Raw genomic sequence first — 21,053 nt, 5'->3', positions numbered from 1 at the left:
TCCCTTTTCCTGGAACCTCTTATATGTATTACATTTATGACTGCATGCCGACAAAAAGCATGTTACCTGTGCAAAGAAAACAGACATTTCCCGCATTTAAAAGACAGTTTTCCCTTTGAAACTTTAAAATCGATTTTCTCAAAAACTATAAGCTCTTTTTGCTAAATTTTTTTTTCCTCTTGTACCCACTCCCAAGGTGCACATACCCTGTAAATTTGGGGTATGTAGCATGTAAGGAGGCTTTACAAACCACAAAAGTTCGGGTCCCCATTGACTTCCATTATGTTCGGAGTTCGGGTCGAACACCCGAACATCGCGGCCATGTTCGGCCTGTTCGGCCCGAACCCGAACATCTAGATGTTCGCCCAACACTACTGGGGGGGGTCTGATCGCCGCCGGCTCTCTGCGCTTTGCGGGGGGGGCTCTTCAAAGCCCCCCTCCGCAGCGTTTTCGGCGCTCCCTGGCTTCCCGTCCCTCCCTCTCCCTCCATGGCCTGCGCAGGACGGTTATCCGTCCTGCGCATTGAAGGATAGGCTTCAGCCTATCATATGCCGGCGATCCCCGGCCAATCAGAGGCCGGGGATCGCCGATCTGGCTTACGGCGCTGCTGCGCAGCAGCGCCGTATGATGTAAACAGCGGGGATTTCTTCCCCGCGTGTTTACATTTTGCCGGAGAGCCGCGATCGGCGGCTCTCCGGCTGTTCACGGAGACAGCCTCCGTGAATGGACATGGAAAGGCCGCTCGAACGAGCGGCCGTTTCCATGGAAACTTGCAGACGACCAGTTTACGCCAATCGGCGTTAGCTGGTCGTCAAGAGGTTAAGGTGCAGCCCATCCCTGCTGTAGAACCTGTAGCCGACTGCAAAGTCTGCCCAGTTCTCCAGGAACCCAAACCCTTCCTTCCTACACCAATTTCTCAGCCACGTTTTTTCCAGAGTAAAATGAGACATAAATTACTTTTCTCCTATGTTGCTGTCACTTACAGGAAGTAGTAGAAATCTGATGGAAGCGACAGGTTTTGGACTAGTCCATCTCTTCATAGGGGATTCTCAGGGATTTATTTATTCTCAAAAGCACTGAGGCTGCTTTCACGCGTACGTTAAAAAAGGGCGCCGGGAAAAAAGGGCGCAGGGTTTTAAAAGATAATCATGAATAACGTTTAAAAAAAATTTGTGTTATATTTCGTTTAAAAATAATGTTTTATAAAGTTATAAATCATTAAATAATGTGTATAAAATCGGCAATTTTAAAAACGTTAATCTTCCCTGTTTAAAAATTGAAATTTATAATAACGTTTTATAAAACATTAATAAGAATTTTACTAAAGCTATACCTAACCCTACTCTCACACAGAACCCTCCCTGTACCTATCCCTAACCCCTAGACCCCCCTGTTGGTGCCTAACCCTAAGACCCCCCTGTTGGTGCCTAAACCTAAGACCCCCCCTGGTGGTGTCTAACCCTAAGACCCCCCTGTTGGTGCCTAAACCTAAGACCCCCTGTTGGTGCCTAAACCTAAGACCCCCCTCTGTTGGTGCCTAAACCTAAGACCCCCCTGTTGGTGCCTAAACCTAAGACCCCCCTGTTGGTGCCTAAACCTAAGACCCCCCTGTGATAAGCATTAATAACGTTTGAAAAAAATATGGTGCGGTTTTTGGTGTAAAAATGTAAAAAAAAAAAAAAAATTGTACGGTTTTTCGTTTAAAAGTAATGTTTTAAAAAAAATATTGTACTGTTTTTCGTTTAAAAATAACGTTTAAAAAATTATAAATCATTAAATAATGTGTAATCATGAGAAACAGCTATAAAACATTAAAAGTGTCCGGGCGCCGCTTTTAAAACGTTATTTTTCTCCGGCGCCCTTTTTTCCTGTTGGGCGCCCATTAAACGATATTTATTATGGGAGTGAATGGCGGCGCCCTTTTTGTCCACCTGCCTCATGCGCCCAAATTTCCTGCTTCCGCTTTCACAGTTAGACGTTACAGGCGCACGGTAGTGCAGCCTGTAACGCAGCCCACCGCACAGCAATGAAAAATGAATGGGCTATTCACAGTGCCCACGTTGCGTTACATTGTAACGCAGCAGGTAAAAACAAAGTGCTGCATGCTGTGCGTTATAAGCGGCTAAGCCGCGCTAGACTGTTCGCACATGCTCAGTGATGTTTGTAACGCAGCAGGTAAAAACAAAGTGCTGCATGCTGTGCGTTATAAGCAGCTAAGCTGTGTTAGACTGTTTGCACATGCTCCGTGATGTTGGAGAAGGAGGTCTCCCCTCCTCCTCCGCGGCCAGCCACATGGCTAATTAATATTCACTGCACGGTTTGACGTGCAGTGTTTACTTCCTGGAGCGCCGCTCTGTGCGGCGATTGGCTGGCGGGACCACGTGATGCTGCATGCGTCCAAAAGTACGCATCACAGGACGCATGAAGAGCCGCATAACGCGGCTCAATCTGACGTCCAGCTTCAACCCCACTATGCGTTGCTTTAGGTGCACATTATGCGACCTTAACGTAGCATCTAAGTGGGGAAGAAGCACTTAGTGAATGGCAGTTGCTCTGTCCAACTGCCAAAAAACTGTATAGCGAGCAGGGAAGCTGGCCAGCATCAATGTTTAAATCCTTTTCCGGGAATATCTTTATAAAGAATAAAAGCCTTGCTGAGAATCCCCTATGAAGAGATGGACTAGTCCAAAACCTGACGCTTCTGTCAGATTTCTACTACCTACTGTAAGTGACAGCAACATAGGAGAAAAGTAATGTGTGGTTCATTTTACTCTGGGAAAAACGTACTTCTTATTTGTCTGTTTGCACATATTTTAATTTTTACAATTTTTCGCCACAGTGCCCCTTTAACCAGTACACCATAGCTCCCAGCTGTCCCTCTTTTGGAGGGACAGTCCCTCTTTGGGAGCCCTGTCCTTCTGTCCCTCTTAACTCCTCATTTGTCCCTCTTTCAGGACTTCGTCCCTCTTTCTATGTAAATATATACATTTCTCTACTAAAAAAACGTGTTTGATTGACTAAACTTTATTCACATTCTTTAAATTGATATATTACTAATTTTAGAAATGTTACTATGAAGGAAAATGCACCAGGATAGAAAGGACCAGTGTGGTTTGAATTATAAAACAACATATTTTTCTTATGAAATCTTTATGGTATGCATGACTAGGGGTGTGGTGGGTGCGTGATCAGGGGTGTGGCAGGGGTGTGGCTTACGTGTCCATCTTTCTCATATCAATAATTTGGAAGGTATGGTACACTATCCAGCCACTTCAGTGCAGTATATTGCAGTCTATAAGCATCTGTTGGCTGCTCATACACTGCAGGACGATTCCCGAACAATTTCAGCATAAAATCTCTCTGGAATTAGCCTTGTGACTCCACCACTGCCGCCTGCCCAACACTGCCGCTGTCATGCGCCCACCCAGTTGTAATCTTACCTGTTCCAGCTGCCGCGACTGTCCATCAGCTCCCGGTCTCCCCTGAGTGCCACGTCACATGCAGCAACCACATCTCAGAAGAACAAGGCTGTTTGACAGAACTGACAGGTTTTGGACTTGTCCACTCTCCTCATGGGGGATTCTCAGGGTTTTCTTTCCTTTCAAAAGCATTTCCTGAACAGCAGTTGCTATTAAGTCTAACCGCCAAAATAGTGTGCAAGTGAGTGGTGGTGGTGGGGGGGGGGGGGGGGGGGTTGGTATCTACTTACTATTTTGGCAATTAAACTGTCATTCAGGAAATGCTTTTGAAAACCAAGAAAACCCTGAGAATCCTCCATGAGGAGATGGACTAGTCCAAAACCTTTTCGGCTGTTTACATTTTTTGCTGGAGTAGTCCTTTAAAGTAAAGGTGAAATAGATCTTCCAAACCACTTCCAGGATTTCAGCCAGGTGACTCCGTATTTTCTATAAAGAAAGGTGTTTCTTTCCTTCTTCAGGCTGGTAGTGTTTTCCTGTCCGGCCTTCATATAGTTACTTATTCATAAGTAATTTCAATTGGACCTTAACCCATGTAGCCCCATAAACATAAACAGCACTGGGTTTCACTTCGGCTATATTCCAGAGGTGCGCTGGCTTCTCAGAAATGTGACTGAATCCAGAGGCAGATACGGCTGACACTGGGCAACTTTGCAGAACCAGCCAAGTGGGTAAATAATGGTAAACAGTTACCAATCGCTGTGCTGGCCAGCATCAAGGGCGTCGCTGGCCCCAAAGATCAGTGGCACGTGCCCCGGATATATTCTGGGGTGCCCCATATGTTCCCCAGGCAGAGTCAGCTGTGGTGCCTCAATGGCTTTGGTCTTCTGTCAAATGGCGTTGGTCTTCTGCAATGCTTCCCCGAGCGGCGCCAGGCATGTGTGACATCACACATGCACCACGTGGGAGCTGTGATGCATCAATCAATCAATATGCTGGGTGCTGTGGTCATGGCCGGATTTCAGGCAGGGCCTCATAGGCCATGGCCTAGGGCACCAGGAAGCAAGGGGCAGGCTGCAGGCTGGCACACTTATGCAGTCAACCTGCCAACATGTGAACTGCAGCAGTCAGGCAAGTGTCTGGAACTCAGGGAGTGAAGGGGAAGCAAACATGGGCCTCTTATTGTCTGTGACCTGAGCTGTCACTCATCACTTTTCGAGTCCTCCACCAGCTCCAACCTATCAGAGCGGAAAGTATAGATTTGACCCATAAATGGAATAAAAATTATTAATCATTCCAATCACTTCAATCCAATCACTTTAAATGAACCACAAAACAGACTAATAAAACAACTGACAATTGGTCGTTTGTAGTCAACTGGCACCATAAACACTGTTCAATCCAATCAATTGGAAGGTTGATTAATCAGTAAAATTGCATCGTTAGATACATTGATTACTGGGATCAATAAAAGTATGTCTGTGGAGGGGATCTGCTGTTAGTCAGGGGGCGGCTGGTGATAGTGACCTTGGGTGGTAAAATGTACAAATCCGGCCCTGTTTGTGTTGCCTCTAGGAGTCTAGGTGGGCATACTGGGTGCTGTGCTTCCATGCTGGGCACTGTGGTGCCTTTATAGGGGCATGTTGGGAGCTGTGGTTCTTCTATGGGGGCATGCTGGGAGTTGTGGTGCCTCACTGGAAGGTCAGTGGGAGCATGAGAGGGGAATGCTATAGGGGAACTGCCAGATAACCTGCCAGCCCGACCAGCAGAAATCCAGAAGCCAGGTAACGGTTTAAATGACGCTACCTATTTATGTAATATGCTGTATTTTTTGTATTAACGGAGAGGGGCAGGCCTACTTAGACCACTGTTAAAGAGGAACTCCGGTGAAAATAATATAATAAAAAAAAGTTTTGTTTTCATTTTTGCAATGATTATGTATAAATGATTTAGTCAGTGTTTGCCTATTGTGAAATCTTTCCTCTCCCTGATTTACATTCTGACATTTATCACATGGTGACATTTTTACTGCTGGCAGATGCTGTCAGTGGAAGTAACTGCTGCTTGCTTTTTTGGCAGTTGTAAACAGCTGTAAACAGCTATTTCCCACAATGCAACGAGGTTCACAGACAGTGGTCCTGACATCACACTGTGGGAGGGGTTTCACCACAATATCAGCCATACAGAGTCCCTTGATGATCCGTTTGTGAAAAGGAAAATATTTCTCATGTAAAAGGGGGTATCAGCTACTGCTTGGGATGAAGTTCAATTCTTGGTTATGGTTTCTCTTTAATTTCATGTAAATTTGGCCCCACCCCTGCCCACACCCATATTCTGGTGCGTGGCCACACCCATTTTCTGGCTGGAGTGCCCAAAAGTGCACCCGATCTCCTAGCAACGCCCCTGGCCAGCATCTCGATCTGCTCACATCATGTATAAACGCGCGATGCAGGAGGTGAACGGGGCAGTAGAGCGAGAGGTGAGTGGTGAGAAGAAGACGCACATGGTTGGAGCACCTGGAGGAGGTGAAAGAAACACTCCTAACACAGCACATACTGTATATGCTGCAAATACTGGGCGGGGGAAGCATACCAGGACACAAGGGAGGAGCCACGGGACACAGGACCATACATCCTGGGACAGTCCCGGCCAAATCGGGATGGATGGGAGTAGGTTCACAAAATTATCCCGGGCTCACCTTGCAGATGCCCTCCCACCGGTAGTGGCCAATGACCAGCCCCCCCACCCCTGTGTGAGCTATGTGACTTCCTGGTCCCACCGCCTCGCGTCTCCTCTTCCTCCCGACAGCCACTCATGCTGTATGACATGATGTCACATGATTGTGAACCGTGTATGCAGCACAGAGCAAGTGGCTGCCATGAGGAAGAGGTCAGATAAACCAAGTCAGGTAACAAGGTGCTGGACATTTCGGTGCCACTCTAGACTATAATGTGTATTATGGCTATAGCAGCACTACAGGTCTGTAAATCAATCTTGAAAGAGGGACAAATGAGGAAGAAAGAGGGACAGAGAGATGTGGTTCCCAAAGAGGGACTGTCCCTCTAAAAGAGGGACAGTTGGGAGCTATGCTGATTCAATCCCATCAATTCATTCAAGCTGTGCCAAAATTGTGTGAGGAGGACCTTTGCCCTCCATACTGAAGATCAACATCCCTGTTCTATACGCAGGAAGTCTGCACATATATAATATACGCATTAATGCAATAGCGTGAATCCCTGATGTCAGAGAAGGGCGTGGTCCATCCTAATAATGGGACTTCTCTCTTTCTCTCTTTTTTTCAATAGGCCCGAGTGTTTTTCTTGCAATGCAGGTATTCAGTGCACTATATGCAGTTCAAGGTTCATTAGTATCTGTACTGTGCCTCTAGTTCATAGTGTAGTTGTTTGTTCAGTATGTAGATAATTTACAATCTGGTTGATTCACAGAGCAGGACCATCCCGTAACCAGAGCTGGGACAAGGTCCTCCAGCACCCAAGGCTGGTACACCAAAGTGCGCCCCTCTATCCCTGCCACCCCAGCCGTCACACACTGATTGCTATTAGACTAAGAGGGCCACAGGGCCCCCAACCTCCCCAACACCTTAATATCTAGTTATCTGGCGTGCAGTCACTGCCATGTATCCCCTTTTATTTTGTTCTGCTTCATACACAATTAGGAATGACAGCTGAATGAATTGTGCGCCCCCTCCTACACTGCGCCCTGAGGCTGGAGCCTCTTCAGCCTATGCCTCGGCCCGGCCCTGCCCGTAACACAAACTTCTCAAAAATGTAACTTAAAGTAGAGCTGAGCTCTTGCACAGGACAGAAGGAAAACAGAGAGAAATGCACCCTGGATGTATTTCGAAAGATTAGCATGCCTAATTCCCCCTCATCTGTGTCTAATCACAAGTTGTAATTTGATCTCCCCCGTGTCACCTGTCTGCCATGGTAGAGATGGCAGATAAGTTCATTTGAAAGCACAGGCTGTGAACAATATGTCTGCTTCCGTGAATCAGGAAGTAGAAACTGTGCAGATTTATTTCAGGATTTGTATCAGCTGTAACAAAGACATTTTTTAAAAGTTATTATGCTGGTGCTTATCTTTTAGAGCTGAGAGGATGTTCTGAGTTCAGATCCACTTTAACAACTTGAGGACCACAGTGTTAAACCCCCCTAAAGACAAGGCCATTTTTCTTGAAATTGGCCACTGCAGCTTTAAGGCCAAGCTGCATGGCCATACAACTCAGCACACAAGTGATCCCCCCCCCTTTTCTCCCCACCAACAGAGCTCTCTGTTGGTGGAGTCTGATCGCTCCCCCAGTGTTTATTTTTGTAAATAAATATTAATTTTATTATTTTTAAAATATCACTTTTTTTTTTTTTTTTTTACCCCCGCTTTCTCCCTCCCTCCCTCCCCCCACCAGCCAATCAGCGTGATCGGCTGTCATAGGCTTCAGCCTATGACAGCGGATCACTTCTGCATCAACAGAGGGGACAGCCGTGTCACACCGCTGTCCGCAGTACATCGCTGCCGTAGATCGCAGAGCTGTAGAGCCTAATTACACTGCGGTTTCGGCGTCTAACAGTCTCCGAGCGGCGATCACCGCTGAGTGACTGAAGACCGAGCGGATCTAGCCCCATAGAGAGTCGTTCACAGCTTCCCATGCTGATTTGATAATGGCATGCATGAGCGCAGCCATACTGCACCTGTGCAAGTTTGGTCGCGCCTGCACACTAGCCGTTACTTTACAGGCACGGCCATATTTGCACCTGCACGGTGTGGCCACGCCTGTACATGGTGGTAACAATCAGAACATATCGACAAGCTCTTGTCTGATATATCCAAGCTTGTAAAAAAAAGAAAAACAGCAGGGGAGATATATCAACGTATTACCGACAGTTTTTTCTTCTTAATCTGTTCTAACCAACAGGGAGAACAGTTCTGCATGATAATAAGAACCTTCTTAAATCCTAGGTAATAGTGGCAGTTTAGTATGAATTTCTAGAGCTGCACTACAGTTAAGAAAAGTGCAAATCCATCCCTAAACTGTCGCAGATTAAGAAGTGCTTGATAGCAGTTCTACAGATGTAGAACTGCAGGCTAGACATGATTTATGTGGTGCTCCTCCCCCCTGCTGAATTCCTCTTCAGCAGCAGCTTATGCTGCTATCAATACAGCAGATGTATTGGTTACCTCAGCGACATCAATTCCCCTCACACACTGCACTGTCTGAGAGACCTTCCTAGCTCCTCCTATTTTACAACAGTTTTAGAAGGAATCTGCACTAATGATTTCTTAAGATGTCTGAGACCGTTCTGAACGGATTTCTAAAAACCTACTAATATTTTGTCTCAGACACTCTTGAGAAATGTCCCCCACAGTGGGCCAGATTTATCAAAACATTACCAACGTTTTTTTCTTCTTACACAGTTCTAACCAGTAGGGGAACTGTTCTGCATGATAATAAGAAAATTCTTAAAACCTATGTAATAGTGGGAGTTTAGTGTGAATTTCTAGAGCTGCACTACAGTTAAGAAAAGTGCAAATCCATCCCTAAACTGTCACAGATTAAGAAGTGCTCAATAACAGTTCTACACAGCTTGTGCAGACTAGGCATGATTTGTGAAGTGCTCCGCCCCTTGCTGCCACTTGTCCTGTGAAGCTGTTCTTTGCTTAACCCTTCCAGTGCTGGGCATTGATGCAATACAGCAGATGTATTGGCTACCTCAGCAACGGCAATTTCTCTCACACATTGCACTGTCTGAGAAACCTTCCTAACTCCTCCTATTTTACAACAGTTTTAGAAGGAAACTGCAATATTTAGTGATTTCTTAAGATGCCTAAGACAGTTCTGCAAGGATTTCTAAAAACCTACCAATATTTAGTCTCAGACACTCTTGATAAATGTCCCCCAAAGACACCAGGAGCCCAATCTCGTGAAAAACCATGGAGGCAAATGGTAAATCGATGTAGGATGTACAGATATACTTACAAAGGTGGGTTGCAGAGAATGCAAGCATGTGGGAAAGCACCATCCCCACTTGGCCTTTGTGGAGGGATAAAGTGGTAGCTGCTCCAAAATCAAGAAAGGTTTGACTTCACTAGAAGTGAGGTGTAAAAGTAAACCCCTCAACAGAGGGTTACTAATAGTACTGGGGAGGTATAGGAGGCATCCAAGGTTTAGTTTATCTGAGGTGCACAGGGCTGATATCTATCTGGTTCCCCCAGGCACTTGAATTTGACCTGATGAAGTGGCCCTTCACAGCGAAACGTGTTGTCTGATGTGCACAATTAAATTTGGTCTTTACTGAAAATGCTGCATTCTTGAATGTGACGCCCTTTAAGGTAAGAGTGACTTACCATTTGTCATATAAGATAAACTATACCTTTGGCGCCTCCTATACCTCTCTAGTCTGATATGTGCTCATGATCATCACTTACGTAAAACAGAAACAGAAGGCCAAGATAATGTAAAATCATAGGCTGATATTGCCCTCCACCTCCGCCCGTGACAACCGACCAATCAGTGCTTCCACCATGCACAAACAGGCTACCACCGGTGACTGTTCACTCCCCCAATGTGCCCGCACTCACCCTGGCGTCCTCCTTTTTGCAGCGGAGGTAGGATTAACAGGCATGTGAGTAAGGCCTCGTTCACATTGTGTGCATGTGGAAAACGCATATAACGCAGGGAGAAAACGCATATGAAAAGTTTGTACGCGTTTTTGTAATGCGTTTCTGTGCGTTTTTGGTCCTCATGCGTTTTTTTCTTCTTCTATTTTTTTCTTTTGTCACGCCGGAAATTCACTACACTTCCGTCGAGAAACGCGATTCCCGAAACGCCGTTTTACTGCACGTACATTGACTTGCATTAGCATGCGTTTGTGCACGCAACGCACAGAAATGCATGCAGCTATGCGTTTCAAACACGCGTACGTTTGAAACGCAGCTATGTGAACGAGGCACATAGAAAATCATTGATTTTTATGTACCTTTACTAAACACACACCCCACGCGTTGTTGAAAAGCGCACAACAACGTGTGAAGTGTGAACGAGGCCTAAAGTAACTAGCATGTCCCTCTGCTTCCACAAAGCTGTCTCCCACTAAAACTTAGAAAGGCTCCAAATAGTGTAAAACCAAATTCAATAAAAACTAATAATTAAAAGTTTGCACTCACGAGAGTCAGTGAAATTGAGCGTATAGAAAATGTGCAGAAGATTTCTGGACGACCGCTCAGACAAGCGCTGCTTCAAGATCCCCGCCACTCTTGTGCCAAGACTCCACTTCTGGTCACACGCCATGTAGCTCCTCCCTACATCTTTCATCAGAGACTGAGTCATTAGGGGCTGACGTCACATGCAGAACCGGCCTCTAAGTAGTAACAGCTTAAACACGCCTGCTCTACCTAAACCCTCCCAACCCCATTCAGCAGGAATTAATGGGTTTACCCGCATTTCGAAGCATATAGCTTAGCTAAGCAGTCTACCTCCCATAAGATGATCAAACGTACATAGATTACCTCAGAATAGCATACAATCTTTTACATCATACAAATATTTATTTATATACTGTAAAAGGAAAAAAGCATTGAAAGATAAATGATCAAATAGACATATAAAGATCAAATAGACATATAAAACACGTATAGTGTAGCTAGCTATTACGGTACTAAAAAAACAATTTATGTCAAGTTCAACAGTCATGCCCGCAGGTTTGGAAGTTTCAAGAAAATATATCCACTTAGTTCAGGGCCGGATTTACCATAAGGCAGTGTAGGCACGTGCCTACAGGCGCTTGGTGATGGAATGGCAGCTCACTCCTCTCCCCAAGCGCCTCCCTCCATCCTTCCCTATGCAGAGTTCTTAAGCGAGTGTAGATGAGAGGTTACTCACCCTGCTCTGGGCATTCCACTGATGAGATCTCCCCTCAGTCAGGATTACCTCTAGCTACTTAAAGAGACTCCGTAACAAAAATTGCATCCTGTTTTTTATCATCCTACAAGTTCCAAAAGCTATTCTAATGTGTTCTGGCTAACTGCACCACTTTATACTATCACTGTCTCTGTAATAAATCAATGTATCTTTCCCCTGTCAGACTTGTCGGCCTGTGTCTGGAAGGCTGCCAAGTTCTTCAGTGTTGTGTTTCTGCTATGAACTCCCCCTTCCAGGCCCCTCTATGCACACTGCCTGTGTATTATTTAGATTAGAGCAGCTTCTCTCTTCTCTCTTATCTTTTACAAGCTGGATAAATAGTCCTCTGAGCTGGCTGGGCTTTCACATACTGAGGAATTACAGACAAGGGCAAAGCTGTTTGCAGGAAGAAAAGAGCAGCCTGAAACTTCAGTGCATGGGGGAAAGAAACACACAAATGATCTCTTGAGATTCAAAAGGAAGGCTGTATACAGCCTGCTTGTGTATGGATGTATTTTTCTATGTGTGGACATACTGTACATCAACCTACTTCCTGTTTTGGTGGCCATTTTGTTTGTTTACAAACAAACTTTTTAAAACTGTTTTTAACCACTTTTAATCCGGCGAGGAGCGGCGAAATTGTGTCAGAGGGTAATAGGAGATGTCCCCTAACGCACTGGTATGTTTACTTTTGAGCGATTTTAACAATACAGATTCTCTTTAATACTGAGGTTCTGCTAGCTACCTAATACTTGAGGGCACCTCTAGCTACTTAATATTCTGGCTACCTAATACTAAGGGACACCTGTATCTAGTAGCTACCTGTGATAGGAAAGGAAGTAAGGGAGACATGACAGCTGGGACAGCCAGCACACTTGCGGTGCGGTTGGCTGGGGTTTGTAGGTTCATGGAGGGAGAGATATAGGGCGCCAGGACATCTCTGCCTACAGGCTTCTGTGAGGTAAATCCGGGCCTGACTTTTTTAGAGATCTTGTGGACCCTTTTACAACCTCTCCGAGGGGCCACAAGTCTCTCTGTACCACAAAAAGACACATACTCAGGATTACTCTGTTGAACAGTTGAAAACACATCGCCAAGCTATGCTACTCAAACCCCTTTCTATTAGTGGCTATATGTTCTTCAATTTGAGCTTTGAGCGATCTGGTGGTGCGGCCCACATATTGTAGACTGTGCACACTCCAGATCACATACACCACATGTGCAGGGTTGCAAGCTATACAATTATCAATCTTAAAAACTCTCTGATTAGAAAGGGATTGAATACTGCTTATTCTACTGCTATTAGATTCCCTGCATCCCCTACAGGCTCTACAGGGATAAAAACCTGAGGTCTGCCACCCCATAAATTGGAGTTTGGGTGGAGGGGCTACGCAACTGACTTTTGGGTGCACGCCTCTATATGAAGGTGAGTTTAGGGGCAGGGCTGGATTTCTGGAAAGGCCACAAAGGCCCGGGCCTTGGGTGGCTGCAGCCTAGGGACGGACCTGGACCTGAAAGAGGGGTTGCTACAAATGAAAGTGGAGGCTGAAAATGGGAAGCAACAGCTGTTTATAGCTGTTTCCAACTGCCAAAAAAGCAAGCAGCATCTCTTTCCACTGACATCACCTGCCAGCAGTAAAATGTTACCATGTGCATGGGCGCCCGCAGAAAATTTTCCAGGAGTGGGGCAAAAATGAGGGGGTGGGAAGGGGGTGGGCAGGAGTCATGCCAAAAAATGGGCGTGTCCATGAACCACGATGTGGGTGTGGTCACATGTGGAGCCAAATTTACATGAACTTAGCCATGGTGGGACATTAGCCTAGGGCTATGCTAGGGATTAGATTGCGAGTGCCTCCGACACAGGTACCTCCCAGGTTAGGTAGTGACAAGGAAACTTAAGCCATGCCCCCTGTGTGGTATTAAGCCACACCCCAGATTTTGAAGGAGGGTGCCAGTGAGTGGGAGAGGGTGACAATGGGCAGGAGGGGGGTGCCAGTGGGTAGGAGGAGGGTACCAGTGTGTGGGGAGGGCAGCAGAAAGGCAGAGAGAGAGAGAGACTGCAAAGAGACACAGCTGAGAGGGAGAGTGACAGCAAAGAGAGAGAGAGCAGAAAGGCAGAGAGGGACAGCAGAGAGGCAGAGAGAGAGAGAGAGAGACAGCAAAGAGAGAGAGAGCAGAAAGGCAGAGAGGGACAGCAGAGAGGCAGAGAGAGAGAGAGAGAGAGAGAGAGAGAGAGTGACAGCAGAAAGGGACATTAGAAAGGCAGAGAGAGTATAGTTGCCCCCAGTATAGTTAGTATAGTTGCCCCCAGTATAGTTAGTATATTTGCCCCCAGTATAGTTAGAATAATTGCCCCCAGTATAGCTAGTATAGTTGCCCCAGTATTAGTATAGTTGCCCCCAGTGTAGGTAGTATAGTCACCCCCAATATAGCTAGTATAGTTGCCCCGTATTAGTATAGTTGCCCCCAGTATAAGTATAGTTGCCGGCAGTATTAGTATAGTTGCCCCCAGTATTAGTATAGTTGCCCCCGGTATGGGAAAAGCTTGGAAGGAGGGACAGCAGCAGGGAGGGGGGCCCCTCCTTCTGGCGCTTCCCCACTCCAATTTAGCAGCGGCAAACAGAATTAAGCATCAGCAGGCGGAGAGGAATTACTCACCTTCTTCCTGCATTCCAGGCGATGGCGCGCAGCGTCATTGTCACGTAACACTGGTCTCCTTCTTCTCAGCCGCTCACTGTGCTTCCGCTAATCAGGAAGCACAGAGCGGTGGAGAAGGCGGTGACCAGTGTGACGTGACAATGACGCTGCGCGCCATCACCTGGAATGCAGGAAAAAGTTGAGTAATTCCTCTCCGCCTGCTGATGCTCGATTCTGTTTGCCGCTGCTAATTTGAAGGGGGGGAAGCGTCAGAAGGAGGGGACCCAGGTGAGGGAGGTGGGGGGGGTCTAACCCTCCTTTTGTGTTGCTTCCCCCTCCTGCGGGTTCGGGTGGCTGGGGGGGGGGGGAGCGGCTGGCCGGGGAGGGGGCGCATGCCCCATTTTGCCCAATGTGCGGACATCCATGACCATGTGATAATGTAAATCAGGGAGAGGAAAGATTTTACAATGGGCAAACACTGACTCAATCATCTATACATAATTATGGTAAAAATGAAGCATTTTTTAATTACATTATTTTCACTGGAGTTCCTCCTTAAGATGGGATGACCAGGGGGATCTATGGGGCTTATGTGCACTTTGGGCATCTGAGATAACATTGGGGGGGTGACCCGTCACAGGCGGCAGTTTGTGCATAGTGATGATCGTACTCGGCTAATTACGATTACGCAAAATTTCACGTACATTTTCGCAATTACGATTTGTAAATTCAGTTGATTTCGTATAGTCATTGGTAATTTCGCGTAAAATTTAAAATACATGCACATTGACACCAAAATTGCTACATAAGTTAAGGAGAATACTGGGAACAAGTTAAAAAAAAATTCCAAAAAGATCTTGTAGTTTTTATGAAAATCGATTTTAAAAATGAAAAGAAAAAATGGGTTTGAAATGCAGAAAAATTACCAAAAACCATTTTTCTTTGCATTTTTTAAAGCTTTGTGCATCTTTTAGTGTGCACAAAGCTACTTAAGGGGCACTAAGTTCAGATAAGGCACACTAACCTCAGATACGACACACTAACTCAGATAAGGCACACTAACCTCAGATAAGGCACACTAACCTCAGATAAGGCACACTAATCTCAGATAAGGCACACTAACCTCAAATAAGGCACACTAACCTCAGATAAGGCACACTAACCTCAAATAAGGCACACTAACCTCAGATAAGGCACACTAATCTCAGATAAGGCACACTAACCTCAAATAAGGCACACTAACCTCAGATAAGGCACACTAACCTCAGATAAGGCACACTAACCTCAAATAAGGCACACTAACCTCAGATAAGGCACACTAACCTCAGATAAGGCACACTAACCTCAAATAAGGCACACTAACTCAGATAAGGCACACTAACCTCAAATAAGGCACACTAACCTCAGATAAGGTACACTAACCTCAGATAAGGCACACTAACCTCAGATAAGGTTAGCGCTGTAGTTTGTGCCCACTAAGTGATAAGGCACACTAACTGGCTTAGTGCCGGTTAGTGAATCAAGGCCTTGGTCTCCCAGAACGGATCAGTGAATAATGGCGCACATCCCCTATGCATAAAAATGGCGCCGCATTAAAAAGATACGCTTATCGCTATTTATCGTTAGTACTGCATAATAATGGCGCACAGGGAAAAAAGAAGAAAAACGGCACACACTAACGTTATTTATCAATAGTGGCACACAGTAACGTTATTTATCAATAGCGCCGTTCATATGCCAAACAGCAGATGTTATTGTGCACAGTAACGTTATTTATCAATAGCACCCTACATAAGCCAAACTGCAGACGTTATTTAACTGCAAAACGGTGAATGGATTTAATGTAACACTGTCAAAAATTCTAAAGATGTTGCAGATCGAGGATTTAAAAAAACAATATTAACATTAATACACTGTGACTGTGCAGGACTGAAGTTTTTTAAAAAAAAATCATAACGATATTAATGTTAGCTAATTTGTACCTTTAAAGTACAGTCATCTTAACGTTAACTAACTATAATACATTTGTGCAGGATCGGACTGCGCACTGCATTACATTTTAAATATAACCAAAATGTATTATACTGCAATGTGTTTATATGTAAATATGAGTGATTTCAAAATAAAAGATAGCAATTAATCCAGTTAAAAATAATAACATTAAATGAAGACTACTATCAAGAGAATTAGAGTTATCAATATCAATTCAAAAGTTATTCAACGTTTTTAAGGAGACGATTTCTTAACAGTAATTAACTATTAACTGTTAACGCTAAATAACAATAAGCGGAAGACAGATTAGCGGCATCACCGTGCGCCATTATTCGCAGGCGCCATTTTCATATGGATCCCTCCCAGAAAGCTCTGAGGTGTGAGAATTTGGCATAGCTAATCAGCCTAGGCTAAACATCACAGGGAGGGCGGGTTTACATACAATATACAGCAATATATTGATATAGGAGGTGATTCTGATGCTGAAATTAGCAGAAAAGTGGGTATCCTGGATAATCTACTGCATTCCACTATATGTCACTACAGGGCCTCTTTACAGACAAGTGAGCAGATAACAGGTGCAACATTTGAATGTGCCTGTGTCTTATATTACAGCATGATGCAACTTTGTGAATCACTGCCGATGTACTATATATACATAGGACTGCTGCATATGACTATAATACAGTGCAGGTAAGTGACAGTGGTGTAGAGACACTGACCTGCCCAGCCTCCGTACTCCCGGAGGTCCTTCCTCCACCAGCGGGACAGGATGTGGACTCGGACCCCCCTCAGCAGTGTGTAGAGCTGGGTGAGGAGCAGGTAGGACAGAGCCAGGTACCCCAGCAGGGTGAGCCCCGGGTGCAGCACACAGTCCATCCTCTCAGGTGTCCGGCCACTGTCACTGCACTGAATTATACTGCATGGAAGAGAGACTCTTGCCCCTCCCACAGGTGATTATACCTTATCTCATCCCACACCCTTCTCAGTCATCTCGGTCATGTATAACTAGAAAGGGTCACAGTCAGCCTCTACAGCCTTGACTATGACTCTTATGGTTAGAGTCATTATCATTCTGAACTGAATTCTTCCCCCAGCGAGCTGCGGTTCTGCTGCTCATGTGCTGCAGCGTGTGGCCATGCACAACACTCAAGGGGCACAGGTTAAGAATAGAGATACCGCTGTGGGAAATGTGTGTCAGAGGGCGCAAACATTGCCCGTCCCTATATCATACACTCAGCGTACTACAAACAGCTCCTGCTGTCCCACAAACTCCCTCCCCCAGTCCTATGTCAGGGCTGCCTGCTGTAGGACGACACCTGAAGGTAGAAGGATATGGAGGCTGCCATATTTATTTCCTTTTAAACAATACCAGCTGCCTGGCTGTCCTGCTGATCCTCTGCTTCTAATACTTTTAGCCATAGACCCTGAACAAGCATGCAGCAGATCAGGTACTCTGAGGGCCGGCGCACACCTAAAGGCGCTAGTGTAATCGCTTTTTGAGAAGTGTTTTTTCAAGGCGATTCTAGTCATGTGCCTAGCGATTTTCTATTTATACCTTTTTGGAGTGTTTTTGTGTAATTTTTTCTCTTTTTTTAGTGTTCTTGTTTTGTAACAAAAATGCTTGGAAAATCGCTCTGATCTAGTGCTTTTCAGAGCAATTTTCCAATTTCCTATACTTAACATTGAGGCTGAATCGCCTCAGAAATGCTGCAGGACCCGCTTTTGCGTTTGGGAAAAAAATCACATTGCTCTGGTGTGATCCATACTAGTGTTGGGCGAACATCTAGATGTTCGGGTTCGGGCCGAACAGGCCGAACATGTCCGCGATGTTCGGGTGTTCGACCCGAACTCCGAACATAATGGAAGTCAATGGGGACCCGAACTTTTGTGCTTTGTAAAGCCTCCTTACATGCTACATACCCCAAATTTACAGGGTATGTGCACCTTGGGAGTGGGTACAAGAGGAAAAAAAAATTTAGCAAAAAGAGCTTATAGTTTTTGAGAAAATCGATTTTAAAGTTTCAAAGGGAAAACTGTCTTTTAAATGCGGGAAATGTCTGTTTTCTTTGCACAGGTAACATGCTTTTTGTCGGCATGCAGTCATAAATGTAATACATATAAGAGGTTCCAGGAAAAGGGACCGGTAATGCTAACCCAGCAGCAGCACACGTGATGGAACAGGAGGAGGGTGGCGCAGGAGGAGAAGGCCACGCTTTGAGACACAACAACCCAGGCCTTGCATGAGGACAAGAAGCGTGCGGATAGCATGCTTTGTACCACCATGCAGTCATAAATGTAATAAAGATAAGTGGTTCAATAAACAGGGACCACGCGGCAACGCTAACCCAGCAGCAGCAAACGTGATGGAACAGGAGGAGGCGCAGGAGGAGAAGGCCACGCTTTGTGAGACACAACAACCCAGGCCTTGCATGAGGACAAAAAGCGTGCGGAGAGCATGCTTTGTACCGCCATGTAGTCATAAATGTAATAAAGATAAGAGGTTCAATAAACAGGGACCACGCGGCAACGCTAACCCAGCAGCAGCAGCAGCAGCAGCACACGTGATGGAACAGGAGGAGGCGCAGGAGGAGAAGGCCACGCTTTGTGAGACACAACAACCCAGGCCTTGCATGAGGACAAAAAGCGTGCGGATAGCATGCTTTGTACCGCCATGTAGTCATAAATGTAATAAAGATAAGAGGTTCCATAAACAGGGACCGGCAACGGTAACCCAGCAGCAGCAGCAGCAGCAGCAGCACACGTGATGGAACAGGAGGAGGCGCAGGAGGAGAAGGCCACGCTTTGTGAGACACAACAACCCAGGCCTTGCATGAGGACAAAAAGCGTGCGGATAGCATGCTTTGTACCGCCATGTAGTCATAAATGTAATAAAGATAAGAGGTTCAATAAACAGGGACCACGCGGCAACGCTAACCCAGCAGCAGCAGCAGCAGCAGCACACGTGATGGAACAGGAGGAGGCGCAGGAGGAGAAGGCCACGCTTTGTGAGACACAACAACCCAGGCCTTGCATGAGGACAAAAAGCGTGCGGATAGCATGCTTTGTACCGCCATGTAGTCATAAATGTAATAAAGATAAGAGGTTCCATAAACAGGGACCACGCGGCAACGGTAACCCAGCAGCAGCAGCAGCAGCAGCAGCACACGTGATGGAACAGGAGGAGGCGCAGGAGGAGAAGGCCACGCTTTGTGAGACACAACAACCCAGGCCTTGCATGAGGACAAAAAGCGTGCGGATATAGCAGCAATGCTTTTTGCCGCCATGCAGTCATAAATGTAATACAGATGAGAGGTTCAATAAACAGGGACCGGAAACGCTAAACCATCCCAGATGTTCATCGGTCATGTTACTTGGTTGGGGTCCAGGAGTGTTGCGTAGTCGTTTCCAATCCAGGATTGATTCATTTTAATTTGAGTCAGACGGTCTGCATTTTCTGTGGAGAGGCGGATACGCCGATCTGTGATGATGCCTCCGGCAGCACTGAAACAGCGTTCCGACATAACGCTGGCTGCCGGGCAAGCCAGCACCTCTATTGCGTACATTGCCAGTTCGTGCCAGGTGTCTAGCTTCATGCCCGGTTTCAGGTCCAGCGGTGCCAGCCACAAATCCGTCTGTTCCTTTATTCCCCTCCAAATTTCCTCCCCTGTGTGCTGCTTATCCCCAAGGCAGATCAGCTTCAGCAACGCTTGCTGACGCATGCCAACAGCTGTGCTGCACTGCTTCCACGATCCTACTGCTGCTGGTGCTGGGTTAGCATTTCCGGATGAGGTACAGCTTTGAGATGCGTTGGAGGAGAAGGAGTCAGAGAGGTAGGTGCTGCTGTTGTTATCCAGCTGTTTGCGGCGTGGGCAACACCCGCGCCGTAGCAGGTGAGGAATCGCTGCCAGGCTCCACAAGGTTCACCCAGTGCGCGGTAAGGGAGATGTATCGACCCTGGCCGAACGCACTCGTCCAGGTGTCAGTGGTGAGGTGAACCTTGCAGGCAACGGCATTCTTCAAGCTTCGGGTTATTTAGCTGACCACGTGCTCATGCAACTCAGGCACTGCAGAGCGCGCAAAGTGGTAGCGGCTGGGAACAACGTAACGTGGGATGGCCACTGACATCATGCCCTTGAAGCTGTTTGTCTCCACCACTCGATATGGCAGCATTTCGCAGGCCAGAAGCTTGGCTATGCTGGCTGGCTGTTACTGCCACGGCCCGGGGGTCATTTGCTGGCAATTTCCTCTTGTGCTCAAACATCTCAGAGACAGACAACTCAACCGTAGCGCTGCACACCGAAGGGCTGTTGGTTGTTGTGTTTGATGAACACTGGGAGACCTCAAGAGCACTAGTCCGGAAAGTGACAGTGTCAGCATCGTCTGATGTTTGTGAATGTTGTGAACCACGCAATGGCTGGGCTACTGCTGCTGCTGAGGCGGGTCTGGTGGTGAGTCTGGTGAACCCAAGGGAGGCAGTGTTGCTGGTGGTACCCTGTCCTGCCGCGTTTGCCCACAGAGTGGGATGTTTGGATAGAATGTGGCGGCTCATGCTGGTGGTGGAGAGGTTGTTAATACTTTTCCCCCTGCTCAGGCGGGTCTTGCACACCTTGCAAATCGCCATGGTAACATCCTCAGTGCAGTCTTCAAAGAAAGCCCAGACTTTAACTGGCTGAGGACTCGGACCTCGTGCGTGATGTGCTGGTGCTGCTTAACCCACTGCTGGACGCTTGAGAGGTCATCCAAGTAATTATCTGGTCCTGTTCTTTTGGATCTGTGAGGGTTGTTGTCCTGGACAACATGGGCAGTATTGAGTGGGTTTTCTTGGGTGCTCCCCTGTGGCCTGTACGTGAACCGTCAGGGGAAACACCTCTTCCCTTGCCCCTCCCTCTTTCACCGGATTTCTTCCTCATTTCACTTATCCTTAAAGTACACGCTGACTGGCAGCAGTACAGTGGCAGTACAGAAATGCTATACAGTGGTGGGTGAGCGGTGTACCACTATTGTCAGCAGTGACACAGAGCACAATGCTATACAGTGGCGGGTGAGCGGTGTACTACTGTTCCCAGCAGACACAGAGTGGAAGTAAACACAAT

The 21,053-nt window shown here is 46.4% G+C and overlaps 1 protein-coding gene across 1 annotated transcript in view; it reads right to left on the bottom strand.

The window, feature by feature from the left end:
- LOC137562535 (very-long-chain 3-oxoacyl-CoA reductase-B-like) overlaps nucleotides 1–16,893 on the bottom strand; it is a 72,908-nt gene extending 56,015 nt beyond the window's left edge. Inside the window, exon 1 of the mRNA XM_068273965.1 lies at nucleotides 16,680–16,893. Within this exon, the coding sequence (XP_068130066.1) occupies nucleotides 16,680–16,836 (157 nt within the window). The 5' untranslated portion in view covers nucleotides 16,837–16,893. The remainder of the gene's footprint in view (nucleotides 1–16,679) is intronic.
- Between the last annotated feature and the right edge of the window lie 4,160 nt (nucleotides 16,894–21,053).

This window comes from Hyperolius riggenbachi, chromosome 3 (assembly GCF_040937935.1).
Source record: "Hyperolius riggenbachi isolate aHypRig1 chromosome 3, aHypRig1.pri, whole genome shotgun sequence".
Classification (NCBI taxonomy): Eukaryota; Metazoa; Chordata; class Amphibia; order Anura; family Hyperoliidae; genus Hyperolius; species Hyperolius riggenbachi.
This window is presented reverse-complemented; position numbering and strand designations above follow the sequence as displayed.